Source organism: Papaver somniferum, chromosome 6, assembly GCF_003573695.1.
Source record: "Papaver somniferum cultivar HN1 chromosome 6, ASM357369v1, whole genome shotgun sequence".
NCBI lineage: Eukaryota > Viridiplantae > Streptophyta > Magnoliopsida > Ranunculales > Papaveraceae > Papaver > Papaver somniferum.
This window is the reverse complement of record NC_039363.1, coordinates 143,346,237-143,369,196: the sequence shown is the minus strand read 5'-3', so window position 1 is coordinate 143,369,196 and position 22,960 is coordinate 143,346,237. Positions and strand designations below refer to the sequence as shown.

At 36.8% G+C, this 22,960-nt stretch overlaps 3 protein-coding genes and 1 non-coding gene across 4 annotated transcripts; 2 read left to right on the top strand and 2 right to left on the bottom strand.

Annotated features, from left to right (window-relative positions):
* Positions 1-11,464: 11,464 nt before the first annotated feature.
* LOC113289626 (probable protein phosphatase 2C 27) lies at positions 11,465-13,673 on the top strand. Its single transcript, XM_026538948.1, has 4 exons — positions 11,465-12,109; positions 12,232-12,432; positions 12,594-12,799; positions 12,889-13,673. The coding sequence occupies exons 1-4, from the start codon at positions 11,897-11,899 to the stop codon at positions 13,445-13,447; spliced, it is 1,179 nt and encodes a 392-aa protein (XP_026394733.1). The 5' UTR covers positions 11,465-11,896; the 3' UTR covers positions 13,448-13,673.
* LOC113289628 (protein seele-like) lies at positions 13,646-17,362 on the bottom strand. Its single transcript, XM_026538950.1, has 9 exons — positions 17,163-17,362; positions 17,018-17,044; positions 15,459-15,538; positions 14,958-15,030; positions 14,744-14,798; positions 14,568-14,619; positions 14,467-14,491; positions 14,121-14,212; positions 13,646-14,000 (listed from the first exon to the last, which is right to left on the bottom strand). Exons 1-9 carry the CDS (start codon positions 17,280-17,282, stop codon positions 13,949-13,951), a joined length of 576 nt encoding a protein of 191 aa, XP_026394735.1. The 5' UTR covers positions 17,283-17,362; the 3' UTR covers positions 13,646-13,948.
* A 223-nt stretch (positions 17,363-17,585) lies between these two features.
* LOC113289625 (nucleolar complex protein 4 homolog) lies at positions 17,586-22,381 on the bottom strand. Its single transcript, XM_026538947.1, has 15 exons — positions 21,892-22,381; positions 21,719-21,811; positions 21,494-21,573; positions 21,183-21,241; positions 20,986-21,016; positions 20,746-20,846; positions 20,511-20,569; positions 20,096-20,197; positions 19,912-19,970; positions 19,656-19,830; positions 19,335-19,508; positions 18,639-18,798; positions 18,465-18,522; positions 18,273-18,378; positions 17,586-18,043 (listed from the first exon to the last, which is right to left on the bottom strand). The coding sequence occupies exons 1-15, from the start codon at positions 22,249-22,251 to the stop codon at positions 17,822-17,824; spliced, it is 1,839 nt and encodes a 612-aa protein (XP_026394732.1). The 5' UTR covers positions 22,252-22,381; the 3' UTR covers positions 17,586-17,821.
* A 73-nt stretch (positions 22,382-22,454) lies between these two features.
* On the top strand, positions 22,455-22,525 carry TRNAG-GCC. Its single transcript has one exon. It is a non-coding gene; the product is annotated as a tRNA-Gly (tRNA).
* The last annotated feature ends 435 nt before the right edge of the window (positions 22,526-22,960 follow it).

Here is a 22,960-nt window from a genome sequence, read left to right as displayed (position 1 = left end):
CCTAGATAGAAACCCTATAGTTCCTTGAGGAGATATAGACGTTCGTGGACTAATCCATACGCCAAAAAAAAATGGACCCAACCAGGAAAACTGCATACTGTGTCACTTTCAAAATTTCTCCAGCCCTAAAAAGAAAGGTCACAGTGATGAAAGAAATAAATACTAAAAACTCACATCATAAGATATCAAACATTCAAACCGATGAAAATCATCTAAATACTTGATAATCTCTCAAACATCATCCTTGTATCTCTCAAGTTAGCTACAAGAATGGAACTTTCTGCTACTAGGTAGCAGAGGGAGACATAGTCTCACCATATTTTTGAGATAATAGTTGTGATTACCACCAGAATATCTGATCTCAGCATTTTTTGTCTTCCTTTAGCAGTTTCCAAATTTAGGGAAATTTCTCACCTCCCTTCCTGAAAGCACATGAAAAGAAACTTTCTGATTACAAAGTCTAGGACCTCTAGAGATCGGTTCTAGTGGATTCTCCGAAAAGGGTCTCCATACTCTAGACTTAGATTTACCAGAGTTGTTCTTATAAGCACAAGAAATAATTTCATTAGCAGAACAAGAATTTATACCAGTGGAATGCACAAGAGTCCTGTAATGATTTCTAGGGAAGATATCATTTTTATAAGTTGTCTGGTTTCATGTGGACATAAGATTCACTTTTGTAGTCGACTGACTGTTTGTTCCATTGACAGTGAAACGAAGCAAATTGTGAAGTTTAGCTATTTTTTTCCTCATGGAAAAACAATGGATAGCATAGTGATTCCTTTTTCCACAGAAAGTGCAGGTTCGTGGAGGAGAAGCAGAAAACGGCATCCGTTTTAACTTCACAGCCCTCTGAGAAGATGGTAAGTTATGAAAACTTTTCTCGACACAATCTTCTCCTGGAGAGTATTTCTTCATGTATTGTATGTCACGAACAGTTTGAACAGAAGAATTTCTCCTTAGGACAGAGTTATCTTTTTCCAAGGACTTGCACTGTTCACGGGCTAGTGAAAGGTATGCTTCTGGTTTCTCTTTTTCAACACGAAATCTGTCAAGATCAGATGAATGCGTCTTGATCAAACGTTTCTCTCTAATTGAGCCTTCTTTGACCATCTTTTCGAGAACACTAATTTTTTCACGCTGTAAATTAGTTTCTTGAAGGAGTTTCTCAATATCCTTAGGGAAGGACTCAATAATGTTATAGAATACACGTTCTCGATCAATAGACTTTTCAAATTCATCAATGAGTTGATCATGATTCTGAAGATCAACAAACTCAGTAGAATTTTTTGCGATTCCGGTGAGCTCCATTTCAGCTTTTGCCATTGTGTCCAATGTCTCTTTGAGGAAGAGTGATCAACACAAGATGAGACAATCTTCCTACCTCGGGATTCGGAAGAATCAACTAAGGAACAATCCTTTGAGGTATTCCCGAGACAACTGACATAGTTGAAAGCTTTAGGAGGCATCTTGGTATGCGTAAGAGATTCTGTCCTCAGACTCAGATTGCCAAAAACACAGACCTGTAAGGTCTTGAACGTGTTTGCCTGCTCTGATACCAATTGAAAAAGCGGGGGTCTAACAACACCACCCAATATTTCGCTTAGCAATCTGTATGGACTAACTCCGAAATACTTTCTAGAGAATCAACTAGACAGTCAGGCTCAATCTAGGTAAAAGTATCTCAAGGAGTTAATATCTCTATCTTGTTTTGATTTACTCGAGCTAATAGAAATCAGCGAGTCTCTAATCAAACACAAGGAATAACTTGTATGGTACCAAAGACCAATATCCAAGGATCAATCAATGACAATCAACAACCAAAGGTTGGATTATTCTAATTGATGATCTAAACGCACAACCTGTATTAATTCAATTATAAAGATAAAACAATATAATGCGGAATTAGAAATAACATAGACACCAGAAATTTTGTTAACGAGGAAACTGTAAATGCAGAAAAACCCCAGGACCTAGTCCAGATTGAACACACATTGTATTAAGCCGCTACAGACACTAGCCTAATCCAAGCTAACTTCGGACTAGACTGTAGTTGAACCCCAATCAGTCTCCCACTGATCCAAGGTACAGTTTTACTCCCCACGCCTCTGATCCCAGCAGGATACTGCGCACTTGATTCCCTTAGCTGATCTCACCCACAACTAAGAGTTGCTACGACCCAAAGTCGAAGACTTAACAATAAACAAATCTGTCTCACACAAACAAGTCTATCAAAGGATCAATCTGTCTCCCATAGATAAACCCTAAAAGTTTTTGTTCCGTCTTTTGATAATAATCAAGGCGAACAGGAACCAAGATATATTCCCGAAGAACAACCTAGAGTTATCAATCACCTCACAACAATCTTAATCGTATGGTAGTGAAACAAGATGTTGCGGAATCACAAACAATGATACGAAGATGTTTGTGATTACTTTTTATATCTTGCCTATCGGAGATATCAATCTCAAGCCAATCAATCTGGTTGTACTCGTACGATAGAAGATGCAAGATAAGATCACACTACCACGATAAAAGTAGTATCAGTCTAGATTCAAAATCCCAATGAATTCTTTAAGTCGTTCACCTGGTCTTAGAAGAAGAAAACCAAAGGTTAAAGGAGAACCGACTCTAGCACGCAAACTAGTATCACACGTAAGGTGTGGGGGTTAGTTTTGCACAATACTAGATGTCCCCTTTATATAGTCTTTCAAATCAGGGTTTGCAATTAGGTTACCTTGGTAACAAAGCAATCAATATCCACCGTTAGATGAAAAATTGATTTAGATTCAAGCTAATATTTCTCAACCGTTAGATCGAAAACTTAGCTTGTTACACACACTTGACAATGCACGCTTCTAGGTTTGTTAACCGTACCCAAACATATGCACTTGTTGGTTCAACAATAGTTAACCAAAAGGTTAGCCATATGAGCATTTCATATCAACCATGTTCTTCTTCACCATAACTAGTTCAAATAACTTCAAATGAACTAGTTAGAGAGTTGTTCAATTGCAAGGAAATATCATGTACTACACAAGACACAATTGAAGCAAAGATGATTTGATTCACTTGAATCGGTTCATGAACTTTTATAGCCACGGTTTGTAAACTGCATTCCTTAGTCTTTTTAAGTTTAAGTTCAGAAATCATTTTCAAATATATAACCTTCTCAAGTTCGCAGACTAGGTTCGCGGACTTAAGTTACTGGGAGAGTTTACAAACTCCAACAGAAATTCTCAGGTATGAGAACTTCGCAGGTTCGCGGACTGGGTTAGCGGATTGGGTTCGTGGACTTATTAGCTTCACGCAAGTAGTTTGTCAACTCCAGTAGAAATTCTCGGGTTTGAGAACTTCGTCAGTTCGCAGACTGAGTTCGCGGACTTGGCTCACGCCATTCTTTCAGTTCTCTTGATCAACAAAGTTCGCAAACTTTGGTTCAAGGAATAGAACTTATACATAAATGTGTTTCCACAACAATGCTTATATCCACCATTTGTTATGTAATCTAAACTCTCATTTCAATCATTGGAACATTCTTAGAGGACGTTATATAGTTGTTACACCATTTCTCGTCAAAGCAATTTTCAAGATGTTTGAAACATATCATGACTTTCGTCACATGGTAAAGATAAACTTGGATAAAGAGAAAAGCTTACCAACTCATATTTCGAGATATAGATAGGCGAGGTATACTCGGCTCGAAATACCAAATGTGTATAATCAAAGTCTATATATATAGCATACGACTTCTTGTCTCAAAGAGTAAGAGATAGAGTAGATAGACTTTTGAGGGATAGATAAGTTCAAGTCTTCACATACCTTTTTGTTGAGAATTTCCACCGGTTCCTTGAGTAGTTCTTTTACTTGTATGATGAATCATCATGAAATCCTTGAGATCAATTACACTTTCTATCCTAGTCCGAGACTTAGCTATAATAGACTAGAAATCAAGACTTATAGTTTTGATCACTAACATTGACAAACATGCTTGAGATAGCAACGCATGCGAGTTCGACCGAGCAATGCTCTAATATTTTATGACCGGAAATTTTTTCTGGGTTTCGAGGTATACGTACCCGTTCGCATACTGGCGAAAACCAAACTTGGTTCGCTACTCAAGTATGCATACCCGCTTGCATACTTGAGTGGTTAAAGTTATAAAATCGGTTGTGACATGAACAAATACCTTTACATAATAAGGAATGCATTCTTTGCAAACCGTGGCTATAATGTTCATGAATTGATTCGAGTGAATCAAACCTGATTTTGCTTCAATTGTGTTCTTCTATACTTCTATGAGAATATAGCAATTGAACAACTCTTTAACTAGTTTCATTTGAGTCATTTGAACTAGTTATGGTTAAGATGAATAAGGTTGATATGAGAGTGTTCATATAGCTAACCTCGGTTAACTACTGTTGAGCCAACATGGTGTACACGTTTAGGTACGGTTACATAAACCTAAATGAGGGTACATTTCATTTGTGTATAACAAGCTAAGTTTGATCTAATGGTTGAAAGATATTAGCTTTAATCTAATCAGGTTTTCATCTAACGGTGAATACTGAATGCTTTGTTACCAAGGTAACTTAGATTGCAAACCCTGATTTGAAAATTATATAAAGGAGAACTCTAGCAACTGGGAAACTTAATCCCCATACCTTCTGTGTGTTAGTAGTTGCGACTAGAGTCGATTCTCCTTTAACCTTAGGTTTTTCACGAAACCCTGTAGGTTAACGACTTGAAGACTTCATTGGGATTGTGAAGCCAGACCCAACTATTTTCTTTGTAGTTGTGTGTTCTGATCTTACTTTTACTACCGTGATTGAGTATTATCTTTGCTAAGATTTGCTTGAGATTTATCTCCGATATGTAAGATTAAAAGTAGTCACAAACATCTTCATTTGTGATTCCACAATATCTTGTTTCGCTACCATAGGATTAAGATTATTGTGAGGTGATTGATAATACTAGGCTGTTCTTCGGGAATATAAGTCTGGTTTATCAATTGGTTCTTGTGCACCTTGATTTATCAAAATACGGAACATAACTCGTAGATATTTATGTGGGAGACAGATTTATCTATTCCAATAGACTTTTCTGTGTGAGACAGATTTGTTTATCAAGTCTTCGACTTTGGGTCGTAGCAACTCTTGGTTGTGGGTGAGAGCATCTAAGGGAATAAAGTGCGTAGAATCATGTTGGGGTTCAGAGACGTAAGGAGCACAACTGTACCTTGATCAGTGTCAGATTTATTAGGGCTCAACTACATTCAAGTCTGAAGGTCATTGGTAGTAGGCTAGTGTTTGTAGAGGATTAATACAGTGTGGTGTTCAAAGGTGGACTAGGTCCCAGGGGTTTTCTACATTTGTGGATTCCTCGTTAACAAAACTTCTTGTGTCTGTGTTATTTCTTTTCCGCGCTATATTTTGTTATATAATTGAAATATTACAGGTTGTGCGTTGAATCGATCAATTGGTAAATCCAACATTTGGTTGTTGATTGAAATTGATTGATCCTTGAACATTGGTCTTTGGTACCGTTCAAGTTATTTATCTTATATTCAATCGGGCTCGCAAATTCTTATTTGTTGATTGCAGATTGAATTGACAATAGAGATATAAAACTCTTTGATATACTTTTCTCTAGATTGAGTCTGACTGTCTAGTTGATTCTCTTGAAATATATTGGAGTTTGTCTATTCAGATTGCGGAACGAAATATTGGGTGTGGTTGCTAGACCCCCGCTTTTTCAGAGCCGTCTATCCGGAGAGAAAAGTACCCTAATTCGGAGAAATCTCTTACGACCGCTCGTTTAAAGACTTTTGTGGGATCAAGAATCTCTACGAGTACTGTTGATGGGAAACTAGATAATTGCAGTGTTATTAGTTTTCTATTATTGATTTCATTGAATAACGGTTTTTGAAACTTTGATTGCACTTAGTGTATTTATTCTTGAGAACCTTCTCTTCTGATATAAGGCCCACACAAACTAGGTCAAAGTATTGACGGGATCTTTAGAACCATCTTCGGATGTAAAGACATCTTGTATAATCCATTGTTAACAGACTCCGTTTTGTGCGTGATTGATCACAAGAGGTTTCAAGTGTTGTTGTGCAGGTTATTGAAGGCAATTAAAAATTTGAAGACGAAATAGAATTCTTATTAGTTTTCGTATCTTGTGGATTTAGTGCACAAAACTTGATTGGATGGGATCCAACTAGAATCGGTTTATCTTTGATAAACTTGATTGATTAATTGCATGAGATCGACATCAATTTATAGTTTCTCTTTGAGATCTATGTTGATTGGTTGTGAATCTAGAAATTGATTATTTAGGTAATCAACATTTAGATTGATCCAACTAGACAAAGGAGTTTATTAGATTAAACAGAACAGCCATTGTCAACGACTCATTAATATGTTCTAGCAAGGTTGATTAAAGTGGTTACCAAACAGATTCTTCCTTTGCTGTTTGGAATACGATCCAAAGGACTTGCTATTCACGTGCGTGACTTTAGAAGTCGAAGGCGCATGGATACTGACGAAACTAAGTATCTAGGGGTAGCCTGCTTGGTCTCAACTATACGAAGTTGGTATTAGATTTTGTATAGCGGTTTAATTCTGAGAGTATTCAAAACTGGACAAGGTCCCGGAGTTTTTCTGCATTTGCGGTTTCATCGTTAACAAATTCTTGATGTGTCATTTACTTTGTTTTCCGCATTATAATTGTTATCATAATTAAGTAAATTACACAAGTACGTTAATTCTGTAATAAAAGGCTATGGGTAGTCTTCATTTGGAGACTAACTCGCCCATATGAAGGACCCCTCGCTCATATGAACGAGTGAATCCACTATGAGCAAAAAAAAAAAAAGCATTACATGGAAGACAGTCTCCCGTGAGAAGAAAAATTTGAAAGCAAACGGGAAACTGTCCCCCGTCCAGAAGAAAGAAGAAAAAAAAAAGCAGCAGGAGGTCCATCTTCTCTCCATCTGTTAGAAGTGCAAGAACAACAAGCTTGATTAGAAATTGTGACTTGGGAGAGCACCACAAACGACAGAACTTGCATATTAAAAAATTATTAAATAGCCCAATTTTGATTTGTAAGCATAATTTTCATGTTCGCATTTGCATGTTTCCTCATATCTTCCAGACATCTAGCTAGGTGATTGAAAATTTCTCTCCTAAAAGATCTCCGAAGACGAATAATGCCTGGCGACATTAGTAGACAAAGAAAGAAGAAAAGTGACGTAGGTGACAAAATTTGTAAAGCATGCTAGCGCAGAAGGACCTGAATATGCTACAACAAGGTCTCATGAAAATGCATCCGAAGTTAAAGGTGAAGGTCTCATGAAAGTGCAAAAATGGTGGAGCTCGTTTATGATGCAAGAGATGAGACCGCATCGAAAACCTAGAAAACAACTCAAACGGGAGATAGTCTCCTGTTTATATCAAGAAAACCTAGCAAACGGGGGACAGTCCCCCGTCTAAACCCAAATTTTTTTATACACGGGGGACTGTCCCCCCGTGTAGCTCTATTTTTCCTGACGGGGACTGTCCCCCGTATAATGTTACACTCCCAACCACTCGTTCATCTGAATGAGTGCATGAACGGGTTAGGAGAAAAGTGGGCTAAAGACTACCCATAACAACCTCTAATCTGCTCAAATTGGTAGTGCACTCCTTCATTTGAAAGAGTGACACTACCCATAGGATTTTCTCTTAGAGTTTCGGTTATTGTCAAACCTATTTTCAAGTACACACTTTGTTGTCGTATCGTCTCGATCTTATATCACAAGTGACCTTGTTGTCGTATTGTATCGATCACGTATCCATAGAAGATCACATAAAGTGTGAACCGAATTTGTTGTGTTGTCTCGACTCAGTCCATAGACGATCACATTCGATAGAGGACTTATAGGTTGATATAAAAAGTTTGTGGTGTATTTGGGTACCCTCGTCTTCCAGTTTAATTCCTTATTAATTGTGATTAATAATGAAAATTGTTCTTGTTGAATTCGTAGTCTTGAAAGATAGATCACAAGTTTCCTAATTGTCAGAATTCGGATCCTCTTGATTTGGATACGACTAGATTGATCTTGGATATTGATTTGTGATATCGTCCAAGAACTCTTCTACATAATCAGGTTCACAGACTACTTAGTCTAGACATTCTGATTATGGAAGAGAAAGAAAAAAACTTTATGTACATATTGTTCATGGATCTTTAATTAAATTTACTTGCAAGTATATTAGGTTTTGTCTATACATGTTTCCAAACGACAAAGTTCGTGGTGTAATTGGTACCTTCTCCTTTTCAGTGCAGTCTAAAATTCTTGGTACACTAATGTCAAAATTAGTATACCACCAAATTTGAAAGTAAACATCATACAAACAGTTACTTGCTTATTCTTTTTTTTAAACTAATATGAAACCAAAGTATATGTATTATCATATTTACCTCAAGGAGACCCTACAGAACGTCAATGCTTGACGAACCCAAGCATGCAATGTCGAGAAATATATACAACTCAGCTGAGATAGCACACCCCAATCATAATTCGCAACAACCTTCATATATCGCAATGCCTCTAGCCATCCTACTTGAGCACTAGCGTTTGAGTTGGGAAAAACATGAACCAACTAACCGTAAAATAAAAACCTTGGCAATTTCCGTACTCGTTTCGGGTCATCTCATTTCGAGTCATAAATGCCTATGCCATGTAATTTTTGCGTTATAAATGCCTTTAAACCGAAGTTAGGAATTCCACCACTTATTAAGTTGTAGTGCTCCGCTTGGGTTGTGAAGGTAAAGTACAACGGAAGTTCATTTTTGTATTTGTGTGCTGCCAACCAACTTTTTGGTCAAAGGGAATATCATCTCCCACATCGGAAGGTATTCCAAGTGGGAAATACAAATCTAATGGTTACTCTTGTAAAAACATTAATATCTTTAATTTCATACACATCTTCGTATTGATCACATGTTAGAACTATAAATCAAAATATTTGACATATCTTTTCTGAAGTCCGCAAAATGAAACATTTGTAGTATACCACCAAAGCTCCACCAATACATACACCAATTTGGGGTTTTGTTTCTTCGCTTCAACATGGTACAAAGTAATCTAAGAAACTTTATCGACAATTAGTTTAGAACCAGGTGGTAGATCTGCATAAACTTTGCTAACTTTGTACCAAGCACCTCCTAGTTTTTGAGCTTCGTTATCTCGCTCAACTTTTGTAGACATATGACCTTAAGATTCGGCTAATTCTCGACCGAAAAGTAGAGGGGAATTGTTCTCTTTATCAGAGTCTGCTTGTGTTGACGACATATGTTGACTGAATTTATTCAGAGGTGGTTTTCTATTTCTTTTGCGCCTAATTTCTTGAGACATTTCTATTGAGAAATTTCGAGAGCTTTAATAAAAATTAGAAGAAAAATTGGCAGATTAAATTCAAGAAAATAATGAATTTTGGTGTGAGTTGAAAAGTTGGTTGGTATTTATAAGTATTAGAAGTGTAGCCGTTTTTTGGCTGCTGGAATTCGACCATTGTGATAGGATCATATCAATCCCCAATGAGGTTGGCATTTATAAGTATTAAAAATGTAGCCGTTTTTTTGCTGTTAAAATTCGACCGTTGTGGTAGGATCGTATCAATCCCCAACGATTGACTCAGATTGCAAAAGTAAACTCTTTCTCACTGCCAAAACCTGATTTGCCCATCACCCGGCCTATCAAAATAAGACATTCAAAGGATTCCAAAGGAATTGTCCTTAGAGCAACTGCAGTGGTGCGACCAAAACCAAAGACTAAAAAAAAGATCAAATTTGGGTTTAGTCCGTCGTGTGGCGTAGAGGGAGAAGAGTAAATTTGGTCGCGCGTTGATATAAAGTTCGCCTGGACATCGAGCGTTGGTAAAGTTTACGCCTGGAATCAGGCGTTGGTAAAGATAACGCCTGAAATGGGGAGTTTGTAAAGATTACGCCTGAAATCAGGCGTTAATAAAGATTACGCTCGGGGGAATTCAAACAAAAATAAATTAAAAAAAAAAGAAAAAAAAAACGGGGCGGAGGTATACAGCCCGCCCCATGTGATGTATCTCAAATTAGATCATTTTGGTCCAACGTATATCAATGCCTGGTAGAGGATCAAAGAATATCAACGCCCAACTAAGGGGCGTTAACTTTATGTACGCCCCATCCAGGCGGACATTATACCAACGCTCCATCCAGGCGTAAGGTATACCAACGCCCTGCATCAGGCGTTAACTTTACGAACGCGCGGCTACTAACGGACATTATACCTACGCCCGTTGGGTAGGCGGACATTATATAAACGCCCGACTATATTTGGATTTGGTCTTGGTCCCCGACCAAATTTGGTCTGGATTTTAGTCTTTGATCAAATTTTGATCGATGGTCCGTCCCACTGCGCCTATCCACTGGACACTATTTTTGGGTTTAGTCGTCCATTGTGGACGCTCTTAGAGAGCATAGAATAAAGATTATCGGGCACATTTCCCCTACTTGATATATACGCAACCTAAATTATAAAGAAATCAACTTTTTCCTTTTTTTTATAAAACAAAGTCACTCTATAAAGGTCGTCCTATGCGAATACATACATTGTGTGTGTGTAGATATATGTTGATGCAGTATGTTGACGTTTCTTTCGTTTACTTGGGCATCTCAGGCAACGACTTCTGATTTCTTAGTCGGTTTGTTTATACTATTACTTTGTTTAGTCGGTTTGTTTGATAATCACTAATTCCATCTACGGATGAAACGACCGGTTCTTCACAATTTACACTACAACCCAATAAATCTCGTTCAAGTAATTACAAGGCGAGGACGCATGAATCATTACCAACTAAAAATACATTTAACTCACGACAGTAAATGCAGCTGAATACGAGCCACTAACAAGCTACCACATTAACCACAAATCCCAATCAAGTGCATATATTTGTCGTTACCAACCGCAACAATCATACAAAGTTTCTTAGAGGGGAAAAGAATTTATGACCAAGATAACAAACCCCATGATGATTATAATCCAAAATCCAACGGTCAGGAACAAGACAGAGCTACAGATTTGACGAATGACTGAGAATTTTATCCGAAATTAAATAATCAGCCCATAGAGAACAGACACCTGTATCAACTGCTAAATCGTCACCAGCATCATAAAAAAGACAGCTTTTCCGAAAGGAGACCGGATAAACCGGTAAAACCAGTTTCGGCCCGTGACGTATATAAAAAGGAGTCTAATTAAAAAAATTGTTTTGTTGATTATAAATTTGTTTTCTTCAAAGTATTGATCTTTGTTTCTTTCTCATTATTGGTTCTTCTATCTATCTCTTTTTACAAGGTTGCTTTCAAATTTCGGTACCAGATAAAAAGGCAAGTATCTATCAATCAAACAATCTTTGCACAGTATCTCTGTTCAATTCTGTTTGTGTTTTTTTCTTTTTTTGTTACACATACTAGTTATTATGATCTTCTGGGTGTTTTTATGAATCAATTTCATAGGAAGTAGTAACCATATATTAATTGATTTTGGGTTACATGGGTTTTGATCTTTTGGTTTCCCCTGAACTTGAAAGTGTTGAAATTTTGTGAAATTTCATTGATTTTCTGATGGATTTGATGATTGAGATGAATTTGTGGGTTTATATTTTGTTTGGTTGAATTTGGATGATTATACTAAGTCGAAGGTTTTACAGTGGTTTTTTCAGGCAGATCAGGTGTTCAAGTATTTGGGTAACTGAATTGAATTATCAAAGGGTGATCGTTAAGTTATTAGTGGGAGATCTTATTATTTTTGTGTAGCATAAATCAAAAAAAAAAAAAAAAGAAGGAAGTGAATTTTTGTGTTTGGGAGAATATGTTAGCTGGGACTGAGTTTTCACCACCATTTCCTATACTAGAAAGTGGCAGTGGGTTTATTAAAGAACATGGAGGATCATCTACAATCGAAGACGAAAGTTCAGACGTTTTAGGAGAAGCATTAAAACAGATTAAGATTAGTAAACCGCCGAGACATCTCTCTGGTTTACGGCATTGTATGAGCTCTGCTGTGTTGGTTGCTTCTGAATTGGTGAGTTAAACTTACATCTTCAGTTTCACTTTGTTATAATGAGTTTTGCTTATTGTATTTGTGAACTGGTAAAAGAGAGAATTTTGATTGGAAATTTACTTGTTCCTACCTGTTTTGACCAGGAATTGGATACCCAGAGAAGTGGAGTGAGGTCTTGTGCAGATGGAGATGATTCTTCTTCTTTTATACCTGTAGTTAGATCAGGAAGTTGTTCTGTGCAAGGACCAGTAAAACGACAGATGGAAGATGAACATATTTGTATAGACAATCTTCTTGAACATGACACAGCATTGGACTTTCCTTCTCCAAGAGCTTTCTATGGGGTGGGTACTTACTTCTTAACATCTACACTTCACCAACACATTATCTAACTGTTTTTTAGAGTTCTGTATTCTTGCACCCACCAACTAGAATCTGAAAGCATCTCGCTCTCTTATAATTTTAGGATGATGAAATGATTCCTTATATACATATATTGATTCAGGTATTTGATGGTCATGGTGGATTGGATGCCGCAACTTTTGTTCGAGAAAACATTTTAAAGTTTATAGTTGAGGATGTTCACTTCCCGAACTGTGTGGAGAACGCTATTAGGAGTGCTTTTGTTAATGTCGATCATGCATTCTCTGATGATCATTCTCTCGACAGCTCTTCTGGCACTACTGCTTTGACTGCTCTAATATCTGGAAGGTGAGGATAGGAAAATGTTGCCCAATTTCGTTGTTGAATTGATTTATTCATCAAAATCTTACCTTAAGAACATCCTTTACCTGATGCAGGAAGCTGTTAATTGCCAATGCTGGGGATTGCCGAGCTGTGTTGGGTAGACGGGGTAAAGCAGTAGTACTATCAAAAGACCACAAACCTGATTGTAACTCGGAACTATTAAGAATCGTGAACCTCGGTGGTTTTGTGTGTGATGGCTATCTTAATGGACAACTATCAGTTGCAAGAGCCCTTGGAGATTGGCACATGAAGGGTCCGAAAGGAATTGCATGTCCTTTAAGTGCAGAGCCGGAGTTGCAGGAAACAATACTAACAGAAGAAGATGAATTCTTGATAATGGGATGTGATGGGTTGTGGGATGTTGTAGGCAACCAGTGTGCTGTAACAATTGTAAGGAGAGAGCTAATGCTTCACAATGACCCAGAGAAATGTGCAATAGCGCTAGTCAAAGAAGCTCTTAATTGGAAGGCATGGGATAATTTAACAGTTATTGTGGTATGTTTTTCTCCCAACCCTCCTCCTAGGTTAGAGATCCCCAGATTTAGAGTTCGGAGGAGCATATCTGCAGAAGGATTGAATTTTCTCCAAGATGCGCTAGGCAGTAATGCGTGACAATGGACAAGGGGATCAATAAAGACCATGGGAAGAGCCTGTATATAAGATATTGGAGTCAGCAGCAGCATTGTTTTTGGTCTGTTGTGGTGGGATTTATCAAAGAGTGATTGTTATCTTTGGGAATGGCTGACATTCAGCAATGATTGGGTTAATAAAAAATTGTGTACACGTCTTTCATTTATGACATTTTGTATGAATAAAAATGCTAAAATTCTTGCTCCAATTCATATTCAAATCTAAGTCAACCAGCAAACCAAAAATATGGCTGAAGACAAGTACTAAACAAAAAAGAAAACTTATTAACTGTATCTAAAGGTCTATACCAAATGCTCCTCCAAAATCAAGTTCACCAACTGATAAATAGAGTTGGGAAAATGCAACTAAACTTGGAAATTGTCAACACCCAAACTTCAGACAGTGACAAACTGGTAGAACTGATCCAAGTTCCCTATCTCGCCTCCAAATATTCACCGCCCATGATATGAGTTTGAATCCCTATCATAATTCTTTGTCCGAGTCATCATCTTCAGCATCTAATTGTGGAGAAGCCCTGTATTTTGCAGTGATGATTTAACAATCAATTAACTATTTTGGACTGTCGCACAAAAAAGTAACCATGTGGAAGCATTCAGATCTGAACACTAATTCCAGGTTCTTGGTTCCAAATTACCTTGTCTTGTCGCAGTGTTTGCTAAGATCTTGACAGAGAACCTTGCTTACATCTCCTGATTTAATAGATCCTTTCTTTATCAACTCAGTTAGCTGCACAAGACATGGAGGTCATTAGTATGTTCAGGAGGAATACAGGAGGAATATTTGGTCAATTTAAGTTGATTTCATTGTGCTGCCTTAGCTATGTTCAGCTAAATTAAATAGGAATAAATAACGGAATAATTTCAGCTAGATACTTAATAATATTCAGGAGGTTGATTTTAAGCAAATTCATCTTTCGTATTTAAAAAAAAAAAAAACTTCACCGTGCAAAGAAAACATAAAATCATAACTTGACTACTCACCCCGTCTTCTGTTTCTTCAAGTAATCTGGGAAATATAAACTACATATATCAGTAACCAAATGATTAGAATCATATATGCGGAGCTTAAGTTAAGTTCTCACCTTCCACAATAAGAAGAGATGTGTTTTGAATGTACTCGTGCTTCTTGTTTATCTATCATCACACAGAAATAAAATTACTCAGAAAGCAATCACACTGAAGCCCAACAAGAGTGGAGGGGAGAATGCATGGAGTACAATCAGTCACTGGTAAAATTGGAGATTTCAAGCCTTCATACCGATCGAAAGGATGTTCCAGTCTACTACTTTGATCCATTCTCTAGTGGAACCTATCTGCATAAACAGAACTTTGAGGCATCAGCTGCTTGGGAGAATAACTAATCCTTCTATAGTCCAAACAACTATGCCACTTGTTCAGCAAGGAAATATCATGGACAGTAAAACCAAATCCAATTGCCAAAATCCATTCTGGTGATACAAAAAAGTAATTACCTTCTCAAGAGTGTACTCTTGCATCTTTTCACAAAGTCCATCTAAGAGTTCAACAACTCTCAATTCGCTCACTCTGTTTAAAATAAATGCTTATAGTTTAGTCAACAACACTCGTAAAGCAAGAGATAATATCAGCATCAGAATATCTAATGAAACAAACAAGAACACTGAACCTCTTTATTGTCATTGGAATTACAAATAATGAAATTACAAACTAAACATGTTAATGGTACATAAAAGACATGTATTACTAGAATGGTAGTTTATAGGGGTTGGAAAAACATAGATAGAAACCAATCCACTGAGGTCAGGGAAGGGCAAGGTGATCCTTGATAATTGTTGAGGAAGTCTACAGGAAAACACCAGGGGGAACCGTAATCAACAGTCTTAAACTAGTGATTGACTTTTGAGCCTCACGAAGAGTTTGTTAGTCAATTTTAAAAACTGAACTGGACGTTTAATTTTATACCATTTTACCAGCAAAATGAGAATATTTTATACCTGTAATCAATTACCTTTCCCCTGCGTTGACCTGTAGAATCCAAGCGGTGTCTCATATCCAAATGATTTCTTGGTTTTTCCTAAAAAAAAATATACAAGATAACAGACAGAAGGTATTCAAAGAAGTTTTAAAAGAATGGAAGCAAGTGAAGGCATCAAAGAAAATAGTAAAAAACAGAAACAAACTTAGCACACCAAAGTGTATATCAACGCTGATATATAGTCAAATTTACGGAAACCAACACGAAAGACCAAGACGCATTCAAGGGACGAGATACTAAAGTGTATAGCATGGAGCTCGTAGGCCTCACGCCTTACGGACAGGATCTAAGGTTTCGGTCTAAAACATTTGGACCTCGCAGCTTTATAGATCTGAAGTTGTAGGTTGTGAAACTCACTGACCCTATTACCCTGCATGTTTAGAATCACATCTCTTGAATGTCAACGGTGCTAATGGTCAGCTTTAAGCGTCCCCGATACAAAGAGGCTTTCAAAAGATGAGATACTAAACCGGCTAGATAATAAAGTTAGTAAGCTCCACCCCATACAGACAGGATCAGTCTCAACTTCCCGGTCCAAAAAATTGTTCCCACATAGCCTAATAAATCCTAACCATAGAGTTTGAGGCCCACTGATCCTATTACACTGCATATTCAGGATTACACCCCTTGAATGTCTCTCGATCTCGCCGATAAGTCAACACAGCATTGCTCAAACAGTGGAAGATTGTGTCTTGATTTTCTGTGAAGTTATTCTTACAAGTCTGTGTACAGCACTGTGTGTATAACTTGCAGATCAGTGTACCAAATGCTACCAGTTTGTAAAGCCGAAGGAGGCAATAAGGCTGTAAGGATTACTACGTCCAGGAAATGGTCGAAGATTTTCAGATAGCCCAGTACATACATCCATAGAAGACCAATAACATGATCTGACTCTGAGTAAACAGACCAAGACACATTCAAAGGATGAGATCCTAAACATGCGAGATAGTAGGACAAGTGAGCCCCACACCTAAAGGACATGATCTATTAATCTCGATTGATCGTGAGACCCACTAGCCCTATTACCCCACATGTTTAAAATTTTATCCCTTGAATGTCTTTAAGGCTTGTTAATCAGTTTTCCATGATAGGTCATTAACTTCTATTATAGAAATTCATTTTGTGACCGCAAGGCTGAGTGCCCGGTGACGGTAAAAAAACTTGCATAATCATTCAAAATCAATGTAACAACTGAATCTAGTTTGTGTAGTTCATTTATAATGCAGACGTTAAGAACTAAGGATGCTTCAATAAAAAAAAAAAACTAAGGGCGGTAGAAACTTCAAGTTTTCCAAAATGATTTAAATTTTCTCAGTTTTTAATTTCTTATGTTCAAGTCTCATTGCTAATTACAGCCAACATTTAACATTAATATCTTCAATTGTTTACTGGATACCAAGCACAACCTAAAATTTCCAATTTCTAACAAATCCCAGGCAATTTCCAATTTTTTAAAATTTCAATATAAAAAACAAAGTGAAATTACAGGCAAGGAAATAGAAATTGAAATCATCTTACATTGGAGAGTCCAAGTTCCAGCTCTTCCTGGAATAACCAGAAAATAAAGATATTAGATCCAGAGTTTGAAGGTATCCTTTACTAAACTTTCCAACGTTAGATCAAGAGATCTAAGTAGAAACGAGGTGAGATCATTCATACTTACTGCAACAGCATTACAAGCTCCACATTTATCATCAACACAAGAGATTGCAACAAAAACGGAAAAGACAGTTATAATCCACACAGCCAAACACGCTATTACTTTGCTCTTTCTCTTCTCCATTTTTGGTTTCTCCTGACTTCTGAACACCGATGCCTCCGTCGATTTATTATACTTGAGCGGCACAGTTTTGAGGTTTGCTGGAGTGTCCCCATAAACCTTGTTATATTTGGGAGATTCGTCAAAGGGTATAATCTAAACCGTCCATTTCAATAACTTACAATAAAGCTTCTCCGTTTAGCTACGTGGTAAACACTCATTGGGTTTCATTGATCCATGATGGAGTGTATGACGTGGTTTGGTGCTGATTAGACCAAGAAAAGAGCTCATATGGACAATGGACAGATATAGAAGAAAAAGATTGACTTAATCAGGAACAAAGGCAGACCAAAATATGCATTACATACTAAGAGCCAGGGAGTAGCATTAACCAAATACATAATGGGTTTGCAGTATTGAAAAATTAACTTAAACATATGTTATAAACTACACCCGCTAATCAGTCTTCCTCGGAGAGGGTCTCCAGAAAATCAATGATAAACAGTTGTTGTACAAAATTTGAGTACATAGATACTATTTCTACAGTTGAAATAATATGGATTTCAGGAGGAAGCGACTCTTTGTTTCTTTATAGACTTAATGTTGTTATCGTCCTCAGTGGTGGAAACTAAACCATTCTCGGCGTTCAGACATTCCAGTTTCCTTTTGTTATATTCGTCTTCATCAAATTTAAAAGTCCAACCAGCAAATTCACCCTCTGGGAAAAGAGAAGTTGGAACGGTGTTGTAGAATGCAAGTGGGACCTGTTTAATCCTCCTGGCAGTCTGCACAAATTTCACAGTTTCAGACAAGATCACAAAAGAGATTGTTTGTAGTAAGATATTCAAGATTGTATCAACAGCCTCAGTTAACATTAGCCTCAGTTAACATTACAATGATATGGGGATTAACTGCTTAAGTACTGGAAACGTAATCGTGGTAACAAGCTGTCAACACGCCAATAATAGCATTGAAGAAAATACAAACTCTATGGAGATTATCACATGATCTTACCTCTGCTCTAAATATTGTGGCATATGAACCAGAGCTGAAATCACTCACACCCATTTCTTGGGTTTTGGATCTAACTGTTAAGTCATTTTCAAGGTCCAAAACGAATCTGAGACATAAAAGGACGTGTGAGAATATAATTACCATAATGACCGATAAGACATACAAATGGGTTATGGTTAAGGAAGTGGTTACCTGGAAACAGGAGGGCAGTAATGGTGGCGAAGGGTGTCAATCTCCCACAGAGAACTTCCTGTTATAAAGTACTTGCGTTAGTGTAAGCTTTGGGAGACGGTTATTTTGCAGATTTTCTACCACATAAAAAACTCTTTTCAAGTGTCATTTTTAAAAGTATAAATAGAAAATTACTCAAGGCATTAGATTTGGCAGGATCACTCTCTTCAATGTTGAAGAGATCAACGCCTGATTTTTTACTGGATGTATCCTGATCGCTTCCAGACTTAAGACTCTTCTCGCCAGATTCATTTTCATCTATTGCGACATCTCCATCAAATTCATCATCAGCTTGCTACGCAACATAAAAAAAACAGAACAACTTTAATATCCAAAATTTCTCCATCACAGAATGTGTATAACTGTAAAATTCTCGACCGCAGAATTTCAACAAGGAAAAGTAAATCGGAGACTCAATAGAGAGCAAGACAACACAATCGTGAATTTCAAGCTAAGCACACAACTACGTGATAAATGTAACATATAGAGCCAAGAAGCTTGTTGGAAAGGTTTAGCAGGACAATGAAAGAAATTTGTGCAGAGAGAGGTTCTTGTGAATATGAAGTTAATTTCAAGATATTTAAGATTGGCATCCATGATGAGTGTGAAAAAATGTTTTGCAATAGACAATTTGAGCACCAAGCTAACACTAGCTTCCCACGACAACATATATCGGGAGTCAGGAAGGTATTTCAGTTCCTTTAAGGTGAGTAATCCAACCCTCACTTATTGTAGTGATTTTTTAGACAGACATTTAACGCCCAATTCTGAGGCAGATAGCGCACATTTCATTTAACAGATGTAAACGGAAAAAGAGAACTGCTGGTTTACCTGGTGGACCAAACAGTTGATTGATGGATGTCTCCGCAAGAGATTGTGAATTAGAGCAATAATGATCAACGCTCCAGAGGGAGGTACAACGAGCGCCAGTCTACTCAACTTCTTAGTAAATGCAGATGCCAAATATGCTGAGACCATATTAGACTTTAAGCAAGAGTCCAGAAGCTGCATTGCCAAAGGTATGAGTTAGTGTCAAAAGAATAATCTATAAAGTCATACATATGCAAAAGTAATCTACTAAGCTCCCCATTATACCGCGCATAAGTCAAATATTTTCTGTGTATCTAAGTTTGGGTAGAAGTCAAAAATTACCTCAAAAAATTTTGCCCGATGTTTTGCCATGAAGACTGAAGGAACCAACAACGTATAGAGCTTTGGATAGAAGTCAGGATACTCTAACCCATGTTTTGTCATAAGAATGTGGAGGCTGCTAAGAGCCATTACACTGACAACACCACCTATGGCATACGATCTTGTTAAGAAGTCACTGCATATTGCCAAACAATGAATTAGGTTTCACTCAGAATCACAAATCAAAAGTCTGTATAAACTAAGGTCACAGATTTACCATAACATTACGGGATTTGAAAGAAATGGAACCACTTTATCATGGAGAGCAATGAGAACCTGAGGGTTGTAATAGAACAGGGGAGCCAGCAGTCAAAATATGAGTATCATTTCAAAAGTTATACAACAAGACGTTAAACTAGGAGTACAGACAGACTACGGATTAAGAAAGTGGCAAAGGTTACCTCCTTGTACAGATCGAGCGGGAGTTTTAATCTAAGAAATGATAACCACGCATTGGTGAACTTTAACTTCATCTTTTTAACAATACGAGATGATGACAAGACCTGCACAAGCCCGAAAATTTGGGAGCCCGATTGAAGTGCATACCAATAGGATGGTAAGTACAGAACAAGAAAAATCCTGATTGCTATTAATTTCATTTCAAGAATTTGATGAAATACTCAAACTCTTAACAATTGGAAGCAAGGATTGTCCTCATCCGCCAAGTATCTACCTTATGCTAATTACATAACATATGTCATCTTAAAAAGTAAAAAACACTGATATGAACAATAGAAGGTAACTTTAAGTTGTAACTCTAGCATCACAAACTGGTAAAAAAAAAGTTGGAAAAGTTGAAACAAGAAATGTACTTACACTATTCTTTTGTTTCATCGATTTCACAGGATTTTCCTCATCCTCCTGGGATAGAAATCCTAGTATAACACATCGACAGACAACCTCAGGAGTTAGAGCACTTACTTCATTCAAGATTATATGGCAAATTAAAATTCCCAATAATCTACAAGAAAAATCCTTTTTGCAGTGTTACACTGAATTACTTTGAGAGAATAATTGTTTTATTTTTTATAACCAACAAAATTTCACTCACCTAACTCGCTCCATGTCTTATAGTCAGATTTCTCCTCCAACATCTCTAGAGGAATGTGTAATAATATAGAATAAATATTGCGGGAGGCAAACTCGGCATCGCTGCAAACCAGAATAACATAGTTAAGCCACTTATTTATAAAACAAAAGTTTATAGCGCAAAGTACAAAAATATAAAAAGAGATGAATAAAGTGTTTGTAAGAGACAGAGAAATCATAGATTAATCCAGATGAAACTAACCTCGATTTAGATAAAACCTCACTTCCATCATCTATGATCCATGGTACAAAAAGCAGAAAGTTAACCAAATCAGAATGCAAGAAAAGAGAGACAAAATGAGGCGCATATCAGCTTGTGGATTCTGTATATAATTTATGAAAGAGGAGAAGATAAAAAAGGCTAGAAACTTGACAAAATAAGGTCAACAGTGCATGTACCTAAAGCATCATTCCCCAAATCCTTGGACAGCTTTTTCAAACTAATATACGTAAAATAACTGCAACATTAAAAGAAAAACTAATAAGTGGATCTAATAACAACTGTGTTATGTTTTCATATAATTTCCGCAATATCAAGAAGCAAAATGGTTAGTGAATTTCGCTTTAGTAATCAAAAGAAGAAGAGGAAAACAAGAGGTAATTCAAGTGTTTTAGTGCTGAAAAAATGCATCAGTCGTCAATTATATATTCACAATCATTCATCATACTAAGCACCAGACGCACAAACATGGTAGGTAAATGTATCATACCAGACATCCATATACTTGAAAAAATCTTCTGAGTTGGGCGGCCTGTTGAGTAAGAAATCAGTGGGGGCAGTTGAATGAACCTGCAATTAGTGTTCACAAATAATAAATGAAAATTAACAAACACAAATAGTTCAATCAAACCTACTCAATGACATCCCAAAATTCAAAGCAACAAAATGATATGGAAGATTATAAACAAAAACCAAAGTAGTATGTGGAACTTACCACAGACTTGAGAAACCTGTTGTATATAGAAGAATCAAATCTCCCACCTTTCCCCAGCTTCACAAAATCCATTATAGCATCCAATGCAACATCCTAAGAACCAAAAACAACGAAAGTAAGAACCGAGAAAACAAGAACCAAAACAAAAAGAACCAATAAAAACAACTACTTACTTTTAGGTCATCAGTAGAATCTTCAGAAACAGCAACAGCAATAAGAGAATTAGCAAACTCATCAAACCACAATCGAAGCATGTTTTTGTATTCTAAGTCAGCGTCTACAACTGATGATTTTTTTGTATTCAATGTAGATTTAGATGATGAAGAAGGAGGAAGATCAGATAGAACGGGAATAAAGAAAGATTGTAAAGAGATAATAGATTCAAAAACATATTCAGGAGATGAAGATGGAGATATGAATGTAAGAAGTATAGGTATGTTGTTAATGTGAGCTCTTGAGGTTAAAAGTTCTTGCCCTAGTTTTTTCACTTTTTCAATACTGTATTGTTTTGATTTCTTTTGCTTCGAAGCCATGATTGGAAAATCTTATCTGTGAGTGAGAAAGTGGTCGAGATTCAATGATCTGTGAGTATTATAATCTCTTCGACTGCTGCGCAGAGAGATGGAGAAGAAGAAAAGAGCGTGAGAAAAAGGGTTTGGTCTGGACTCTATAGGGTTTTAGAAAAATGAGCATTTGTTATTGTCCATAAAAGTAAAGTTATCCCTAAGGCTCATCAGCACCAGTGGTCTAGTGGTAGAATAGTACCCTGCCACGGTACAGACCCGGGTTCGATTCCCGGCTGGTGCACTCAATTTTTCTTTATTTTTTTATTATTTTGTGTAGAAATTAACGTTAGATTCCATATTAGCTTAGGCTTCATGCACTCAGTTTACCTTCAAAAATCGAGAAATCTAATCTCGTGGTGTGACTCGTGTCAATGAAAGTTCAATCTCCAAAGCTAAATATGGTAATCAAATAAACACTCAATTTAGCTTGAAAAATCTATATTCTCATCATCAAATTCATCTTTTTGAAGATTAACTCAAAATTGAGAGAAAAAAATTGATGAGATGTTTATGTAGATTTCATCGTTGAAGGAGGTTTGAAAGATAAGTTGAATCTGTTCTTATTATTTGATCTGATCGCCACTATTTGATTTATCGATTTTGATATCGGTCTCAAATTTTTTTTAACGGTTTCAAAAACCTAATTACTTTAAGTTGGTACTAGATCAATGATAAA